A 19,606-nucleotide genomic window follows, 5' to 3' on the forward strand; every position below is an offset into this window, starting at 1 on the left:
GCTATTTTTGAAAAATCTTTAAAGTGTGAGAAGTACTGATTTAGTGGGCATTTGTAGAATCGGCCTTCGTTCTTAATGGGTTAAGGGACCTCGCTTAATTCCAGACCTGGGCCAAATAGCACTTAACTACATTTAAAAAATGCCTGAAATAACCCGAAATGATCTTCCTATATGCTTCTGCTCGGGTCTCCAGGCCCATCCAGGTTTAGGACCCGCAGGTCCCCCATGTGTAGCTCAAACACTCCATATCCATTTCCCCTGTTTCTTCTGTGCTATTTCACTGTTCAGGTATTAGTCTGGAAAGCTTAAGCCCTATAAACTGTGCTCTGGGCTGACTGCCTGAATGAATAATCAAGCGGATGCATGCAGCAGAGAGAATTTGAATTTGAAGAGAGCCAAGGGCATGTTGATGACAGGACAGAAAGACACGGACCCTTTCAGATTCCATTTGTACACTTTCGGAGTTAAACTGACACTCGGGATTCTTCTGTGTAGGCCTACTAAATCCCTTCATTCAGCGTGGTACTTAAAAAAAACAAATTCATCACTCAGTTTAGTACAGATGAGAAAGGTCGAGTTGGCAGTATCTTAAGTACAGTACAGTACTTTTGCACTAATTTCCATATTCTTTGACTTTATGCGATCAGATTGCTTGAGAGTGCATAGAGGTCGATCTTGTTCAAATGATGGATATCTTGTTTTGGAATTAAACTCTTGAACTACTGGGTCTGGGTCATGTGAGATTAACCAGTCTTTTTTAAGCAGATTTTGTGCTTTACAGTTCGACTCTATTCCCTCTACGTTTGGCCCTGTTCGAAAGCCTTTTTTGATCAAACTTTTCTCAGCTTCCTAACACAGAGTAAGCCACTTGATGAGATTTGACTGGGTGCATGGCTGACAGCCGTCACAAAGGTGACATCCCCAGATGTCGTCTGAGAGAGAGAGAGGGTGAGAAAGAGAAACTCAGCAGGAAACGGGGAAAGAGAGAGCGAATGAAGAACGTGAGACACAAATGGAAGGGTCGCTAGCCTACTGTAGATGACACGAGTGGCAAACTGCACGTGTCCCTCTTTCTCATTAACTGCAATAAAATCTAAACCCGTACCAGACATCCTTAGATGACCCAGAATGCGTCAATATACGCTCCTGAGAGTTATGCCTCAAAAAGGACACTATTTGGGTCAGGCATATAGGTTTAAATATTGCAGGATTACCTCACAGTCACCCCTTTTTTTCCCTCAATGTTTGATCGTGTTCTTTAAGGGTTGAAAATACTTTTTTGTCCGTGTTTTCATAGCTTCCCAAAACACTGCAGAGTAAATTGTTTGATGAGATTTCACTGGGAGGCTGACAGCGCTTACAGAGGTGACAACTCCAGATGTCTCCTTTAATGTGTTTACACAGAGACCGAGAGAGGAGGAGAGGACACTGGGGAGAAAGACGGGTAATTCTCTCTTTTACTTTCAGGTCTCGTCTCTCCTCTCCTCTCCTGATCTCCTCTCCTCTCTTCTCTTCTCTCCCACATGGCTTTGTCTCCCTCACTTCTTGTCTGACTTTCCCTCCCTCCCCCCCTCTCTCTCTCTCTCTCTCTCTCTCTCTCTCTCTCTCCTACCACCTCCCTCTCTGCTTTCACTCTCTTCCCCCTTCTCCCCTCTTCCCTCCTCACAGTCACTTCACAATCACATACTGTACACAGTTTTTCCTTTCCTCTGTCACCCATGTGATCCTTTCTCTCTCCCTCTCTCTCTCTCTCTCTCTCTCTCTCTCTCTCTCTCTCTCTCTCTCTCCCTCTCTCTCTCTCTCTGGGTCTGTGTGACCTACTTTGATCCTGCATGGTTTCGGGGACAGTCTGTCTCCTGGATAAACTCATTTGCCGTGGATCATTCGGAGAGGAATGTTGTTTCACTCTCTCCCTCGATGCTATTTGGAGAAGCTGGCGGAATTGACTTGAGCATGTATGTGTGTGTGTGTGTGCACACGTGCCCACAGGTGTGGCTATGTGTGCACTGTCCCCTAATACAGTATGTGAAATGGGCAGACATAACTGTATGTGCGTGTACTCACACAGACACATACAGACACGAATGGAGGCACGCGCGCACACGCACACATACACACACGCACACAAACACACACATACGCACACAAACACACACGCATGCACGCAAACACACACCGAGTGGTCTGTCCGTCTGGCAAGAGAAAGAGGATCAGAGAGTGAAGATAAGCTGGGGGATACAGAAAGTATCGCATATCAAAACTGTCAGTCACACAAACACAATGACAGATCTGTACTAAAAGAACAGGAAAGGTCATCCTACATACACTGTGTGTGTGTGTGTGGGGGGGGGGGGAATTTACTGGAAAATAACTTCTGCATTTACCTTGCAGATGGCTATACTCAGATAGCTCAGATGAGTACACAGGGGAGTTGTTAGGGGTCAAGTGTCTCGCTCAGGGACACTTTGACACTTTGACTGGGCGAGCCGAGAGTCACACCGGTGACCTTCTGGTTCCCAGACGGCCTCTCTACCCACTCGGCTATACGGCCGTATGTGTGTGTGTGTCTTGAATGAATAGAAGGCAGACAGGAAGCAAGAGATAACTGCTCCACTTTCCATGATTGTTGTTGTGATGCTATTTTACACCACTGGTTCTCAAACCTTTTCATATCAAGGACCCCCCAAATTAATATATATTTGGCAGTGGACCCCCATCTGTAAACAATTTGTCCCAGGGACCAGCGATGCAAGATTCGTTAAAATGTTTCACAAATATAAAAAATGTGTAAACAAATGTCAAGATTTTTTTGAAAGCTCACGACACATTGCATCACAATGCGTTGTTAAACAGATTTTGATGCTATACTAACTCATTTAGCTGGGGACCCCCTGGAACCCCCTCAAGGACCCCTGGGGGTCCCGGGACCCCACTTTGAGAACCACTGTTTTTGGGCGGTGAAACCGCCCCTATAAGTGAGATTTGGAAAAATTTACAAATATCCTGCGCTGTGAAACCGCCCCTAAAAGTGAGGTTTGGAAATTTGTACAATTATCCTGCACCGTGATTGGCCAATCACAATCTATTCAGGACTGTGATTGGCCAGTGTCACATGACACATGTGCATAGCCCTATATAAGAAACCATAACTTGAAAAAAAACATAAATTGGTTTTTTTCAAGTTATGGTTTCGTCCATCATAAAGAGTGTTTCAATAAATGTATTTATCTTTTGTACATGATTGGTTGACTCCATTCAGTATTGTGATTAGCTAGCAAGACACCGCCCACTTCACACAGGGTGTGATTTTTTTTAGACTGATTCGCCAAAATGAATCATGTTAAACCGCTACGAGCGTTGCCCACATACTCACAGCGTCTTGATTGCGTGTCCTTCCCTTGTCTCTGCCCTCCCTGTGTCCTATACTCGAACCAGACTGTTTCAAACCCTGTCCAGACATTCAGGATGTGCTGGTTGTTGGCAAATCTGCCTCTTTCTTGCCAGGTGTACCTGGACTCTAAGCAGAGGGTCGCAGGTGTTAATGCGACCCCTTTGGCAAAGTATGTGCCTGCATCGCACGCAAGAAGAATATACGAACAAAGCAAAGTCCTATAATTGCACTGTGAGAACTTGAGAAGTGTGGCTTAATAATATGCTTTTCCATCACCTCTCAGTATCTCGATTACACTGGTCTTCACAAAGCTTTTAACATTCTGCCCCTGCATCCTCCTCGTTTCATTTTATATCTATTTCTGTCCTCCACCATCTCTCCATCCGTCCTCCGTTCATCTCTCTGCTGAAGTACCTTCGTGAAAGGAATAAAAAGGCTTTTAGCCCTTAAGATTATAACCATTCCGCTGTCCTTGCCCTAATTGCTTATTGATCATAGTAATTCCTTTGCACTCGTAATTCAGAGGTGCTGGATGGTCATGTGTTCAGTTTCGTGTGTGTGTGTGTGTGTGTGTGTGTGTGTGTGTGTGTGTGTGCGCGTGTGTGTGTGTCAGGAAACACTACCCTTCCTCTTCGCATTGCCTACTTGTTGTTAACTAGTTGTACGAACTCTTGTTTTATTGGATCTTGTTTATTCGATACACTTATTTGTTTTAGCTCTTGCTCAGTTGATTTCCTATTTTGTCTCATCTGTTTATGAAAGTAGGTAGCTGATTTACTGTACTGCACTTTTACTTTAGCGCTACATGTAGGTATACTCTTGGTTGCTTGTTTTAGAAGAGAATGCACTTAAAGGCTTCTGGTGATTAGTAGTTTTGTTCCCTAGCTATGTAAGTCGCTTTGGATAAAAGCATCTGCTAAATGACTGTTTTGTGTGTGTGTGTGTGTGTGTGTGTGTGTGTGTGTGTGTGTGTGTGTGTGTGTGTGTGTGTGCGTGTGCGTGTGCGCGTGTGTGTGTGTGTGTGAGAGAGAGAGTGTGAGTGAATGAGACAAGGGATGCTTCTCAATAACTGTACTTGTCAGTGTGCTCTTGACATTGTGAAACATCATATTTTGTGGCCCAAGTACTGTCTCAAATCACAAGAACATTTCATATGCCCGGATGTGAACTTGTCAACCGACTGTATTGGGAATGCATCAGTTATTATGACTTGGTGAACTTGAGCTACACAAACACCCCGGCATTCATTTTAGCAATAACAGCAAACGCAGAGGAAAGCCTCCTTACAACTTTATTTCTTTGAACTACAACCAAAACATATAGAAGGTTTGCTTTCAAACAGCTTTTTGCCACAACTCTGAAAAAGGCCATTTCATGTGAATCAAAGTCCAGCTTGATCCCATGTCACACTAATCTTTGTGTGGTAGTATGTTATACTTACATACACATATTCAAAGCACATTCATTTAGTAATTTGAAGTGAGTCCATCCTTCCTGTCAACATTGGGATGACAGTAATGACTGGGAAACCCCAACACCCAGCTGGATTGCATCGGTCCTATTTAAAATCTTTACTAGCCCAGACAGTTATCGTAATACGAGCCTAATAATGAAGGTTTATTTCATAAATAATATTACATTTTTGTTTTGTTGTTTGTTTATTTATAGATTATTTTGTATTGATTTTTATTGTATTCATGTTATTTTATTTGCACTTTATATGCTGACTGACAATTGAACTGAAACATAGCTCATTGGAGCAGCAGGCTGCATTGTGCAGGCATGTGACCTCATAATTTCAAGTCCATCTCAAACTAGAAAGATGCTTTCTCACGAATCATGAACTTGAGAGAATGCTCTCCCCACATTAACTCCCTACAAGAACGCAAGTCTGTTGCTTGTGTTGAGAAATATCGATATTGAGAAATGGCCGTGGAGAAGGTAGAGAAGTGAATGGAGAGAACGGGGAATAGATTCAGAGAGAAGAGAAAGAGAGAGGTGAGGCAGTAGAATTCAAGGAGAAAGACTGAGAGAAGAAAGACGGGGAGGCAAGGCGGAGGCCCAAGTGAACATGATGGGAAAGGAGAGTGATTGATTGAATACTTTATTTACAGTTTGCAAAGGCAAGCACAGGGAGGTACAGTTCAATACAAGGTCTGTTAAGCGAATTTTAAACCCCAAAAAGCACTATGGCTTGTTTCCATTGGGGTCCTTTGTACTCAATTCATCGAATTGAGAGAGGTTAGAGAATGAGTTGGAGAAACAAAATGGATGAAAAAAGAGAACGAGAACGTAGCAAATGAAACGGAGACAGTGAAAACAACGAGGGAGAATGTCTGAGCGGAGAGACTGAGACAGCAGAGGACAGTCGAGGTGAAAAAGAGAAGTCAATGAGGGAGCGAGACGGTATAAACATAGCAAAAATAGAGTTCACACACTGGATCACGCAGTTCAAAATGTATTATTTACCATACAGACGTGACGTTTCAAGCCTTAGCGGCTCTGCCTCGTCTGAGGTAGAGCTGCTCGAAACATCACGATTTTGACTTTTTCGCTTGTTTTGAGACAGTAAACATTATTCGGTAGCACTTTACAATAATGACCCGTTATAAAGCATTTATAAACGTTTATAAGCAGTTTGTAGACTATTAACAAATCATTAACAACCTGTTTGTTGACATTTGTAAATTATCACTAAAACCTTTATAACTACAGTTACAAATCATTTATAAAGTATTAGTAAGTAGTGAACTAATCATGAATAAGCCATTTATATACATCTGTAAATGATTATTAAATAATTTGTAACGACCCATTCTAAAGCATTTATAAACGTTTATAAGCAGTTTGAAGACTATTAACAAATCATTAACAACCTGTTTATTGACATTCGTAAATGATTACTAAAACCTTTATAACTATGGTTACAAATCATCTATAAAGGTATTAGTAAGTAGCAAAACTTTTCATGAATAAGCCATGTATAATACATCTGTAAATGATTATTAAATCATTTGTAACTGATGTTACACAATATATACAAGCTATTGGTAGCTTGTTCATGTTTAACATATGCTTTGTAAAACATTCCTAAAGTATCTATAAATCCTTAGTACATGTTATTATGTGCCCTATAGTAAAGTGAAGACAGTTCATCATTTACAACTGTCTGTTAATGTGTTTGTTCATGTTTAACATATGCTTTGTAAAACATTCCTAAAGTATCTATAAATCCTTAGTACATGTTATTATGTGCCCTACAGTAAAGTGAAGACAGTTCATCATTTATGACTGTCTGTTAATGTGGACTTTCTCCTTACCTGTTGCAAACTACCTGGCTTTCATGAATGCAGACACCAAACAATTACTAGAATTATCTTTCATGTTAAGCAAATGATGCGTAAGACATTCGTAAAGAGTATGTAAACCATTTGCAGACGTTATCATAGGCCTGAGCCTAGTTGCTTCTTTTGGGCTTGTTTTCATAGACCTGTCCGCTTGTTTCTTTTGCAAAATCTGGCAACACACTGATTACCTGCATTACACCTGCAGTAGCCTACTAGGGAGGAAGTGAACAGTGATGCAGTTGCAGACTGGACAGAAATATGTCTAATTCATGTTTTATGTGTTTTAACTGTCTTGTTGCAGGTGATGAAAAAAATGGCTAATCTTACACACATGAAGTAGCATTATGACCAGGGGGTATTTTGATGGTGGCTGTTTGTATCCACAATGTTTGTTTTGATGTGTAGGCTAGTAATGTCCTCCATGCTTAGCAGTTTAGCTTAGCAGCTAAAGCTAACTTGCACTGGGAGGTGGTGACTGCAGAGGCTCCAAGCTGCTACTCTGTGATTCTGTTGTGATGAATTTCTTTGTTTAAATGTCAGTGTGTGTGCTGTGGCCAAGAGTTGCTACATTTTATATCTTAATAAATTGTTTTATACTTTTATACTCTATAACGTTACTTCTGCCACTTTTTGATGTCACATGTTTTACTAATCATTGTTAAACATGAAATAATAATGCATAGTCTTCACTTTACAACAAGGCCCATGATAACGTTTGCAAATGGTCAACATACTCTTTACGAATGTCTTACGAATCATATATTAAACATGAAAGATAATTCTAGTAATTGTTTGGTGTCTGCATTCATGAAAGCCAGGTAGTTTGCAACAGGTAAGGAGAAAGTCACATTAACAGACAGTTGTAAATGATGAACTGTCTTCACTTTACTATAGGGCACATAATAACATGTACTAAGGATTTATAGATATTTTATGAAGCATATGTTAAACATGAACAAACACATTAACAGACAGTTGTAAATGATGAACTGTCTTCACTTTACTATAGGGCACATAATAACATGTACTAAGGATTTATAGATACTTTAGGAATGTTTTACAAAGCATATGTTAAACATGAACAAACACATTAACAGACAGTTGTAAATGATGAACTGTCTTCACTTTACTATAGGGCACATAATAACATGTACTAAGGATTTATAGATACTTTAGGAATGTTTAACAAAGCATATGTTAAACATGAACAAGCTACCAATAGCTTGTATATATTATGTAACATCAGTTACAAATGATTTAATAATCATTTACAGATGTATTATACATGGCTTATTCATGAATAGTTTTACTACTTACTAATACCTTTATAGATGATTTGTAACCGTAGTTATAAAGGTTTTAGTGATCACTTACGAATGTCAATAAACAGGTTGTTAATGATTTGTTAATAGTCTACAAACTGCTTATAAACGTTTATAAATGCTTTAGAATGGGTCGTTACAAATGATTTAATAATCATTTAGAGATGTATATAAATGGCTTATTCATGAATAGTTCACTACTTACTAATACTTTATAAATTATTTGTAACTGTAGTTATAAAGGTTTTAGTAATCATTTACAAATGTCAACAAACAGGTTGTTAATGATTTGTTAATAGTCTACAAACTGCTTGTAAACGTTTATAAATGCTTTATAACGGGTCATTATTGTAAAGTGCTACCCATTATTCCTGTATGTCTGTCCCAATATCTTAATCATCCTCTCTTTTCTCTACCTCCTCCTCATCCCCCTGTCCTGCTGTATTGGGTGCAGGTGCCCACTAATTTCTCTGTCGCTGTCACATCTCCTGATCCCTCCATCCTTAGCACTTCTTCCTTCCTAAATGAAGTTATTGTAACTAAAGGCCACACCTCAAATACATACGTCTGTTCCAACCTACCCAGCCCACTTCCTTCAACCCAGATTCATCCACACATCCTTGACCCCCAGTTCATCCCCTCATCTTTGACCCCAATTCATCCCCTCATCCTCTACCCCCAATTTATCCCCTAACCCTCGACCCCAAATCACCCCCTCCTCTCTGACCCCAGTTCATCCCCTCATCCTCTATACCCCCGATTCATCCCCTCATCTTTGACCCCAATTCATCTCCTCATCCTCAACCCCCCCGATTCATCCCCTCATCTTCTACCCCTGATTTATCCCCTCCCCTGACCCTTGTTCATCCCGCCATCCGCCATCGTTTTCAATGAGTGGATAAGACGTTCATAGTGTGTGATCTTCTTTGTTCTCATCCTCTACCCTCTAATGTACTGTAGTCGTTTCCTCTTCTCTTATACTGTACGTTATCATCCCCAGATCTCTTCAGTTCCTAGCTTTGCCCTTTAGCTCACTCCTTCCTTCCTTCCTTCCTTCCTTCCTTCCTTCCTTACCTCCTTCCTTCCTTAGTTCCTGTCTCCCCCTTTCCTGTTTCTGTTGCATGTTCTCCCACTCTCATCTCACTCCCCCCCCTCTCTCTCTCTCTCTCTCTCAGTGACTCATCTTCCTGCTTTAATTTACACCTTCTTTCCATCACAAAGCCTTCTATTTATGAACACCATACAATACTGTATGAGCATGGCATAAAGTGTGTGTGTGTGTGTGTGTGTGTGCGTGTGTGCGCGTGTTGGGCTTGCTTCTTTGGGCTATATACAGTACAGTACAACACATTTACATTTTATATTTTGAGGAGATTGCTGACTCTTTCATCCAGAGTGACTAATCAGCACAATTATGAAACAGGCTTAATTCCTGGATTGCTGACATTACAAGCAACTATAAAGTCAGTCACTTGTGTATGTGGTGTGTGCGTGTGCGTGTGCGTGTGCGTGTGTGTGTGTGTGTGTGTGTGTGTGTGTGTGTGTGTGTGTGTGTGTGTGTGTGTGTGTGTGTGTAAGAAAGAGAGAGAGACACAGACAGATATACTGTTGTGCGTGCGTATGATGTAGACTACTGTATGCTAGCAATTTGTCAGCTCTGTAATGTGACTTGGATGCAATATCTGTGGATTTATGTTTCTCGCTACTGTGAGCCGGAGCCTGGGAGACGTGGAAGGTGGGCGGGGTGGGTGCTTGCAGAGGGCGAGAGAGAAGATCGAAAGAGATATACAGGAAGACTTTACAGGGTGATTTACACCTATAGTTGCACGCTGGCTCTAGTGGACAAAGTACTTCTATTATTATTTTTTTTACTTGAGTAAAAGTATCAATACTGCAATGTAGAAGCACTATGTTAGATGTAAAAGTCTGGTCATTTACTAGAGTAAAAGGACAAAATATTTCCGTTTCACACGTTATCATATGCCTAAAATGTATAAATAATCAAGGCGTTGTGAGCTTGTAGATCGGCTATTTTCAAATAGCCAAAGTTTAAGTAGGGCTGAAGTGGTTAATGTTAATGTTTTATAATAATAATCAAAATCTACAAAGTAACTAGTAACTAAAGTTTTCAAATAAGTGTAGTGTAGTTAAAGTACTATATTTGACTCTGTGATGTTGTGGAGTTGAAGCAAAAGTATTGAAAATTGGAAGTACTCCAGTACAGTAAAGATACCTCAACATTGTACTTAAGTACAGTACTTGAGTACATGTACTTAGATACTCTACACCACTGCACGCTGGTGATGCGCACCGAAAATAGCCGATCTACAAGCTCTGCGCTGTGACGCGTTTGTGAGCTTGTAGATCGGCTATTTTCGGTGCGCGACGCGGGCTCACAACCAAGTGTAAAACAGGCACAATGGACAGATAGATGGATCGACAGATAGTACAGATATCCAGAGAATTACTTTAAATAGATACACGAATAAATAAATAGACAGAGATGCAGAGGCCACAGTGATAGATAGTAGATGATGTCTTCCACTATACAGCGGGTGTGGCATTGTCGTTCCCGTGACATCCGTGCCAATAAAATACAGTATATTGACTTGAATTATATAGTTAAAAAGGAGAAAGCGGCCATAAAACACATTACGTGTGTGAGCTATTGCCTCACGCGGCCCCCTCTGTTTAGAAAGGGAGACAGCATGAAGCTGTGAGTATTGATTGTACAGTATAAAATGTACGATGGTGTTTATAAATATTCCATGGCTCCAGTACGGGCTTAATGCTGACTCACTGACTAGGAAGAGGATTAATGTGGAAGCTAATGGGGGACATGCAGTGTGTGTGCAGGTTTGTGCGTGCGCACGCGTGTCTGTGTGAGCTGAATGTGAGTATGTGCTGAATGTCAATGTGTGTGTGTGTGTGTGTGTGTGTGTGTGTGTGTGTGTGTGTGTGGCTGTGCTGAGTGTTCTCCAATGACTAATTATTAGCACCATGCCCCATTCCACCATCTACACTCCATTTATCTATCTCTCCTTTCTTCTCATCTCGTCTCCTCCTCTCGTTTTCTCCTTTCCTTTCCTCTCCTCCTCTCCTACAGTATCTTCCTCTCTCTTCTCTCCTCTCTCCTCTCCTCTCCTTGTCTCTTGTATACCCTTGCTTTTCTTTCTCTCCGCTCCTCCTACTGTCTAGCCAGCTCATGATCGCTTTATCCTTTCCTTTGTCTCTTTCTTGTCTCCCTCTCCTTTCTTGTTGCTTATTTCCTGTCCTCTCTTTCCTCTCGTTTCTCTCCTCTTCTTTGTCTTCACCCTTCACCACTCCCTTTCTCTCTGCTCTTCTCTTCTCCCTGCTTCTCCTCTCTGCTTCCCTTTCTCCTTTTTCTCCTTTGTCACTTGCCAGCCTCTCCTCCCCTGTTCCCTAGTCTCCTCTCCTCTATGGTCTCCTCTCCTCTCTCTCATGACCCTGCAGTCAGCTCCCTCTTTTCTGTCTCTCCTGAAATTAAAATACACTTTAAAACGCCTTCTACCAGCTGCATCTTTCTCTTTTCTTTTCTTTTCTTTTCTTTTCTTTTCTCATAGCCAATCAGGTGTCCCTTCACGTGAGCAAAATCCCAAACTCCGATCCCCCCCCCCCCTCCTCCTCCTCCCCTGTGATTGGTTGGTGGCGTTCCTTTGATGCAACAATGTGACTCATTGTTTATTGAGAAGGCTGTTTGGACATCAGTGGTAAACATCCAGAGTGTAAACTCTGATAAGTAGTCGCAACAGGCGTGTGCGCGTGTGTGCACATACTAAACAGATGTGTGTGTGTGTGTGTGTGTGTGTGTGCGTGCGCGACTGTGCGTGTGCACAAACATGTGTCGATATCCTGCTGTGAAGAGAAGGACAGTGTAGGTCTCTCTCTCTCTCACACACACACGCACACTCACACAACTCTTACCATCATTGCTTGTCCTTCCCTCCATCTCCTGTACATGCTCCCTTCTTTTCCTCCCAGCATCAGCCCCTCTCTCTCTCCTACTTATAATTCCTTCCCTTAAAGGAGCACTTGAGCCATTCTCAACCTGTCTTCATAATTACACTGAAATTGGTCCTCACTAACGTTCAGTACAAGATGGCACCATTTCTGTCCACTTGCTCTGTGTCTCAGAGGAGGGCTGTGGACGGTTCAGATAGGTGGTCATTTTTTCCCCTTCTTTTCGTGGATGCAAGAACAATAGCTTCTGTTTCAGCATCCTATATCTTTGCAGGAAGAGAAAGGCTGCGGTAGGGTTTCTGTTGGCTTGGAATCCCCATCGATTATGTTAGTATAGGCAGCTTTCTGAACCGTCCATATCCCACCAATGAGACAGAGCAAGTAATAGTGCCATCTTATAATGAGCCCTAATGAGGATCACCAATATGAAGATATTCTCACTCCCCCTCTTCTTCTCCTTCTGCCCCCCCCCCCTAGTGTCTACCTCTCTACCTCTCATTAGTGATCATGTATAATTGAGATACTGCCTCCTCTCCTGTCTGAGACCTTCATGGCAGATGTGTACACACACACACACACACACACACACACACACACACACACACACACACACACACACACACACACACACACACACGTGCACTGAAGTGTATGCTAATTCGCACACAAATGCACAAAGGGTGTAGCCAGTCAGCGAGATTCCTGTCTGCTGCTGTGCTATGTGTAAAGGACAAGTGCGCATGACACACACACACACACACACACACACACACACACACACACACACACACACACACACACACACACACACACACACACACACACACACACACACACACACACGCACAGAAACACACACACACAGAGCTATTTTCATCTAAGAGGTTTGGTGTAGGGGGAAAAAAGGAGGGGGCCAAGAACAGACCCCAGGGGAACTGGTCAATGAAGTAGACAGGGCAGTGGTTCCCAACCTGTCCTGGATCAGGGCTCACTTGAAAATCTCTAAAGCGTTCGCGAGGCCCACCCATCTGTCCACTTAATACAGCATGCGTGCGTGCACGTGCGTGCACGTGTGTTCGCTGTGCTCCCGTGGCGGCAGGGGCATCTCACTGTATCACTGCTGTGTTCCAACAGCAGCACACTGCCCTGTCTGTCCAAACACTGCGCCTAGAGAGACAGAGAGTTTGTTTTTTTTAAAGATATTTCGGGGCCTTTGGGCTTTTTTTTGTTGTTTCCTTTATTGACAGTGACGGCTGAGAGAGACAGGAAATGTAGAGAGAGAGAGAGAGTAGGTGGATGACATTCAGCAAATAGTCGCTGTCGGGGGGTGGAAATCTCCTATCTCCATATTCTAACTTTTTGTGTTTTTTTCCTAAATCAACGCCCTACTTGATCATACTACAGCATCACACAAAAGCATCAAAAGTATAGCAGATCCACAAGCTCGAAGCGTGTTGCTTCACGCAGCGTTTTGAGCTTGTACGGTAGATCTACTTTTGAATTTGAATCCTGAAAAGTAACAGTTTTGGACATAATTATGAGGTTACCGCCCGACAGAGACGAAATGCTCAGGCCGGCCAGGAATCGAACCAGGGACTTGCCTATCAGAGCATTGTGCCCATGTGCTAGGCTAGGCACACCAACCATTCGGCTATCAGGTCACCTCAGAGAGAGAGAGAGAGATTTAGATGGTACAGTACGTGTGTATCCAAATAAGCATTTACCTATATACAAAATTAACATTATGAACACCTAAAGTGCTTATTTGAGTGGATGAATTTCTTTTGTAATAATAATCTAAATTTGCAATGTAACTATTGTAGTAGTAACTAAAGTTATTTGCCTCTGAGGTGTAGTGGAGTAGAAGGGCTATTGAAACATTGGACATACTCAAGTAAGTAAAACTACCTAAAAAAAAGTACAGTATATGACTATTTAGTTATTTTCCATCACCGATCCATACATACACCTGAGAGCCTCCAGGAAAGCCTTGCAGACCTGTCTGCAGACCGTGGCTTCATGATGAAATATTCAGCGTTGACATTGATGCAGTTTTGTTGCCGTGTGGAGAAGGAATACTCTGGCCTTGGGAAACATGCGCTGCATGAACCGCAGGCTTTTGGGTCAACCTATTTGTGTGAGGTCACTTTCTCAACCATGACCATTTATCTATAGGGTCCTAGATAACTCCTGGGTTGCAGTTGCGTGACGTGTGTGGAAGAAACACACACGCACGCACGTACTGTACACACACACACACACACACACACACACACACACACACACACACACACACACACACACACACACACACACACACACACACACACACACACACACAGGGCGTAGCTATCTGACTGCTGATCCCCTCCCCGGTGGAATCACCCAGACATGAATAACTGATAGACACGCAAGCCTCCTGACTGAGCCTCCCAGTGAAATCTCTAGATTCATCTCTCTCTCTCTTCCTCCCTCCATATTGGGTTTCTTTCTCATTCCCAATGCTGGTTTATATTTATGTAAACATCTGCCTCACCCTCCATCCATCCATCTATCTATCCAATCATCCATCCATCCATCTTTATATCTGTCCATCCATTTACTGTCTCTGTCTGTAAAGTGAGAAGTCAGTGTGGTAGTTTGAGAGCACAATACCACCTAGTGGAGAGGGGAGGCAGTGCAGCCGATGATATTATTATTATTGATGGTACTGTAGCTCATAATGGGAGGTAACGTAAGATGTCTGTGCTCCACCATTGCTTGTTCCTTGCGGTGTGCGTTCGGGGAACAAGGCACTACACAGACATTACCTCACAGTCATACATCTCACTCAGTCAGGTTCTCTTTGTACTCCAAAGGAACAAGTGGAAATATGCTTTGCAGAAAATGAAACGGACAGCAGACAGTGGGATATGTGCTGTTAGTAGGCTACTTATAAGAGATACTGTGTAGTCTGTAGTTACAATACACCTAGACTTGCAACAAGCCAGTCTCTAAATCACTCTCTAAATTAACCCATTAAGACCTGAGGCCGATTCTACGAATGCCTTCTAAATTTCTTCTCACACAGATTTTCCAAAAATGTTCAAAAATAGTAGATGTGCAAGTTCGCAGCGCGGCACGAAGTGACGCACTGTGAGCTTGTATATCTGCTATTTTTTAATAGCCAACGCTAAAATCTAAAATGACACAGATGCTTTCCCAGTTTTAATGGGTTAAACAGCCTTCGTTGCTGAAAATAGGTGGAAACAACTCAGAGATTTAAGAAAAAAAGTAAAAAGGGTGTTTCTTCCTATTGGGACGGTATCAGAATTGGTTTTCAAAGCAGACTTACTGTACATTGAATTTACCTGTTACCAGACGTATCGTAAACGGAGATCTACAAATCGTCTGGCAATGCAAGACCACTGTTGACCACAGTAATCCAATATTTTATATTGCTATGAAGATACTGCGTTTGCTAAAGTATTGTCTCAAACAAAAGGGAGGAGAGCACACACCAGTATTGGTGAGGTGCTTGGTAAATAAGTATAAAAGTTTAAAAAAAGGCTGCACACTCGTAGCCACGATGCAGGATATGGAAACCAACGTTTCGACCTGGAACGGTCTTCTTCAGGGATTAACACAGCAGAAAGACAACCTCACATTTATTGGGGAGGACACTCCTGCTGAAGAATTGTTTACCATATACTGGACTAGTTTACTGTGTGAAGGATAAGGATAACTGCACTGTAGATACTCTACTATGGACATTACTGTAGTAGACTCAGTGTCGTTCATCATACTGTACTGTAGGCTGCAGCGCTGGATGCTGTGTGCAGCTGTCAGCTTGCATTATTATTTTCTTCTTCGTGAAAACACTTAACAGTAATGAGAGGCTTTTACGGTCAATTTAGATGCGTCGCCGCCCTCCAGAAATCACCAACAGGTTGTTAATTGCAGGGACACCGCCAGGTCAGTGATGAAATCCCGCCTGACAGGGAGAGACGTCGACGTTCTTTGCCTGGGAGAAGATTTATGACAACCGGGCCCGAAGAGCCAGAAAGCGCCTTTCTACTTCTCTCTGAGTTTCTCTCTGGATGTTGTAGCATCTCAGTTAATTTCTTTGTGTTTGTATACGTGACTCTGCTTCACTGTCGCTGATGTACTGTAATAAGATACAGTATCTTCAACTCTACACAGTGCTGAAATTGAAAAGATGAGTGGATTTTTGATTACCTGCGCGCCACATTAGATTTGGCTTCTGTCGCCTCCGTATGCCGGCTCATTGTGCTTGCATTCGTTTTAACGCAATAATGTATATATATTCTTTCCGTTTTACAATTCAGAATGAAATGTGTGCTCTTACTCAGAAGGCCTCCCGCCGCCCCGAGCTGTCACAAACTATATCCTCTCATAAATTCTTCAGCAGCAATATACATAAACACAAACTTAGCAATTCAATAACATACATGACAGGAATCGTGGTATATCACAGAAAAGGGTGATCTTTCTCGCAATCTATTTCTTTATTTTATACCTACTGTACAGTACCACAATCTACAGTATCTGTCTGTCTGTCTGTCTGTCTGTCTGTCTGTCTGTCTGTCTGTCTGTCTGTCTGTCTGTCTGTCTGTCTGTCCATGTTGAGTATAGGACAGAAAGAAGGTCCCTTTCAGCTTCCGGGTTGTACGTGTTCAGCATCAAACTAGCACTCAGGATTCTACTATGTACTAATTCCCATCGTTCAGTCACAGTATGTGTTTTGATCATGATGTTTTGTCAGCCCAGTACCTACGTTACTTACAGTAATAGTGATCTACTGTACTTGCTCCTGTGGGGGAAATCCCGTTTCAGCTCAACCCAGCTGATCGCTGCCCACAAGGGGGCAATTAAGGGGTTGGGTGTCTTGCTCAAGGACACTCCGACCAGTCATAATCGACACATTATGTTCCATATCCTTTGACTTTATATGTGACCAGGTTCGATCTATCTGTGCATAATACACATACGTTATAAATGCTGCGTCCCAACAACCAAAATGATTGGAGTTTCCTAACCCGTCCGCGTGTTTCTCTCTATCCCTCTTTCTCTCTTGCTCCCTTCCCCCTCTCTCCCTCCGTCACAGAGCAGAGGAAGCTGACCGACGGATCGCCATCGGCGGGGCCCATTATCGGCGGCATCCTGGGTGCCCTCGCCCTCATCGCCATCATCATCGGCATCATCCTCTTCATCCGCAAGCGGCCGGATGATGAGTAAGTCCTCTTCTCTGACCTGACCTACACTATGCTGCTCACTGGCTCTCTGGTTCCAACTCAGCCACTGTAAATTCACTGTGGAGGAAATCCTTACTTAAAGCTGCACCCTGTAACTTTCATGTCCTTGTACCAGAGATTCAAACACGGTGCTGGAACTCTGAGCTAATGTAGAGCATGGCTGCTCGCTCAGGGAGGAAATAGAATGTTGACCTTCAGGCAGTACCACTCGTCAACCAGTAGTGGTCATACCCTACCACAGGATCTACAGAGCAGCAGGGAGACCAAATACAACGGCCGTAGTTGTGTTAGTTATACAGTAATATAGATATTATTAATAATATTGGCTATTCATAAATTATGAACATTTGTGCAAAACATTAAATATATATATATATTTTTTTTAAAGCAAACGCTTCTGGGGTCCCTGGAACAAAACATTTTCAGATGGGGGTCCGCGGCCAAATACATATCAATTTTGGGGTCCTTGACATGAAAACGTATTTTGTGAATACAACATAAATTTGTATTCACAAAAAGGTTAGTGTAGCTTCTTTTTTTTTTTTTAACCCTGTATGCTTTGCTGACCGGGGTCCCCCAGAGGTTTATACCTTTTTCCCCCCTCCACACCAAATCTCTGTGCCGAAAATAGACGATCTACAAGCTCACAATGCATTGTGAGCTTGTCGTCTGGCTGTTTTTTACAGAATATTTCACAGAATATTTGCCTATTACGATACGTGCAGAATTAGGACGCTAGGGTTCATGTGGTTAATGGCTGTAAAATGGCTCTAACAGATAAGGTGTAACAGATAAAGATGTGATTTTCATTCACCCCTGAGGAGAAATAAAGTTAATTTAAATTAATTGAGCTAAACCGCAGCCTATCGCACTGGTGTAGCTCTTCAGTGTTGTGGGAGGCTTGGCCTTCAAACTTTTAAACGAATTTCTGATTTTGGTTGGAAACTCATTCATCCAGTCAACTGTGGAGATTCTTGGGCTCTTTTTCCAGCAAACAGAAACCCTAATGAGAAAGTGAATCTCTTGCCCAGTCTCATTAAACCTATTACTACTGCTCACATGTGGGGGGAGGGAGGGGGGGCACGAGAGCCAGGCAGGCCTGTGACCCATCTGGAGACGTGACCTCGAGTTTAAGAAAGTAATATAAGGCATAGGCAATGAGCCAACACCAAAATGGGCCCCATCCTCTTTGCTTTGTTTTCCTTGTTCTACTTCTCTCCCATTTTTTTGGTTGCTGTTAACCATTATACCCTTTATACCTGTGGTTCTCAACCTTTTCAGGCCCCCCCAAAAGAATCATATTTGAACTAGGGACCCCCCACCGTGACAAGCACTTGGAATTGTCGGAGTTGAGGCATTACATTTAGTTTGACTCGGTTCCACAGATAAATATTGTGAAAATAGCAGATACAGTAGCTCGCAACGCGAGGCATTGTGACGCGAGGCGTTGTGAGCTTGTAGATCGACTATGTTCACAAGTTTTGCCTCTTTCTTATATTATTTGACAGTTTTTATAGTGAAGTTTGTCGATTACTTTTGATGCGGTAATGGTCTTATTTATTTTCTTTCTTTCTTTTTGAGATATTAAAAAGGTCTTAAAAGTCCTTAAATTGTCTCTTGTTATCTGGGGACCCCCCCCCCCCCCCCCCATAATCATAAGTGGGGTTCAGAGTTCCGACCCACAGGTTGAGAACCACTGTACTAAAACAGCTCTACAAGCTGTGTTGTTGTTGCAGTTAACCACTTAAGCCCTGTATACTATAATTGTGAAAATAGCCAATCTATAAGCTCTACACGCTTTTTCTCTATTTCAGTTAACCACTTATACGCCTTATAATAAAATGGTGAAAATAGCAGATCCACAAGCTCACAACGTGTCGCAGAGGTGAAGCGTTGTGAGCTTGTGTATTTCAGAAGATTAACCATTTTTTTCACGATGTGATACATTGCGAGCCAGTAGCTCTGCTAGTTGTGATATTTAGAAAATTGGGATTTTCAATTATGTTATTTTTTTGCCCAGAATAGGGACGCCAGCATGAAAGTGGTACTTCCTCTCTACAAAGTGAAAGACAGCAGTTGTTTACTTGTGAACTGACATTTATTATCCACTCATGGGGGCATGGTGACCAATTTGCGCTCATTTTGTCCACTTAAAAATCAAATTTCTAAGGTGCAAAACACATTTTGAACCAAACAAAACCACATTGCACCGTAACAACTTGACTTTTGTTGGAAATAATTAGTTCACACCCAGTTCTAGCTCATGTTAGTTTCATTTATTTTTCACACATTCAGCCTCACCTAATGGGC

The 19,606-nt window shown here is 42.2% G+C and overlaps 1 protein-coding gene across 1 annotated transcript in view; it reads left to right on the forward strand.

Annotated features, from left to right (window-relative positions):
- The window catches only part of pvrl2l (PVR cell adhesion molecule related 2 like), a 352,833-nt gene that overhangs the window by 315,304 nt on the left and 17,923 nt on the right, over positions 1–19,606 (forward strand). The window contains exon 7 of the mRNA XM_080442924.1: positions 17,149–17,275. Within this exon, the coding sequence (XP_080299050.1) occupies positions 17,149–17,275 (127 nt within the window). The remainder of the gene's footprint in view (positions 1–17,148; positions 17,276–19,606) is intronic.

This window comes from Gymnoscopelus braueri (genome assembly GCF_963280865.1).
Source record: "Gymnoscopelus braueri genome assembly, chromosome: 11".
NCBI lineage: Eukaryota > Metazoa > Chordata > Actinopteri > Myctophiformes > Myctophidae > Gymnoscopelus > Gymnoscopelus braueri.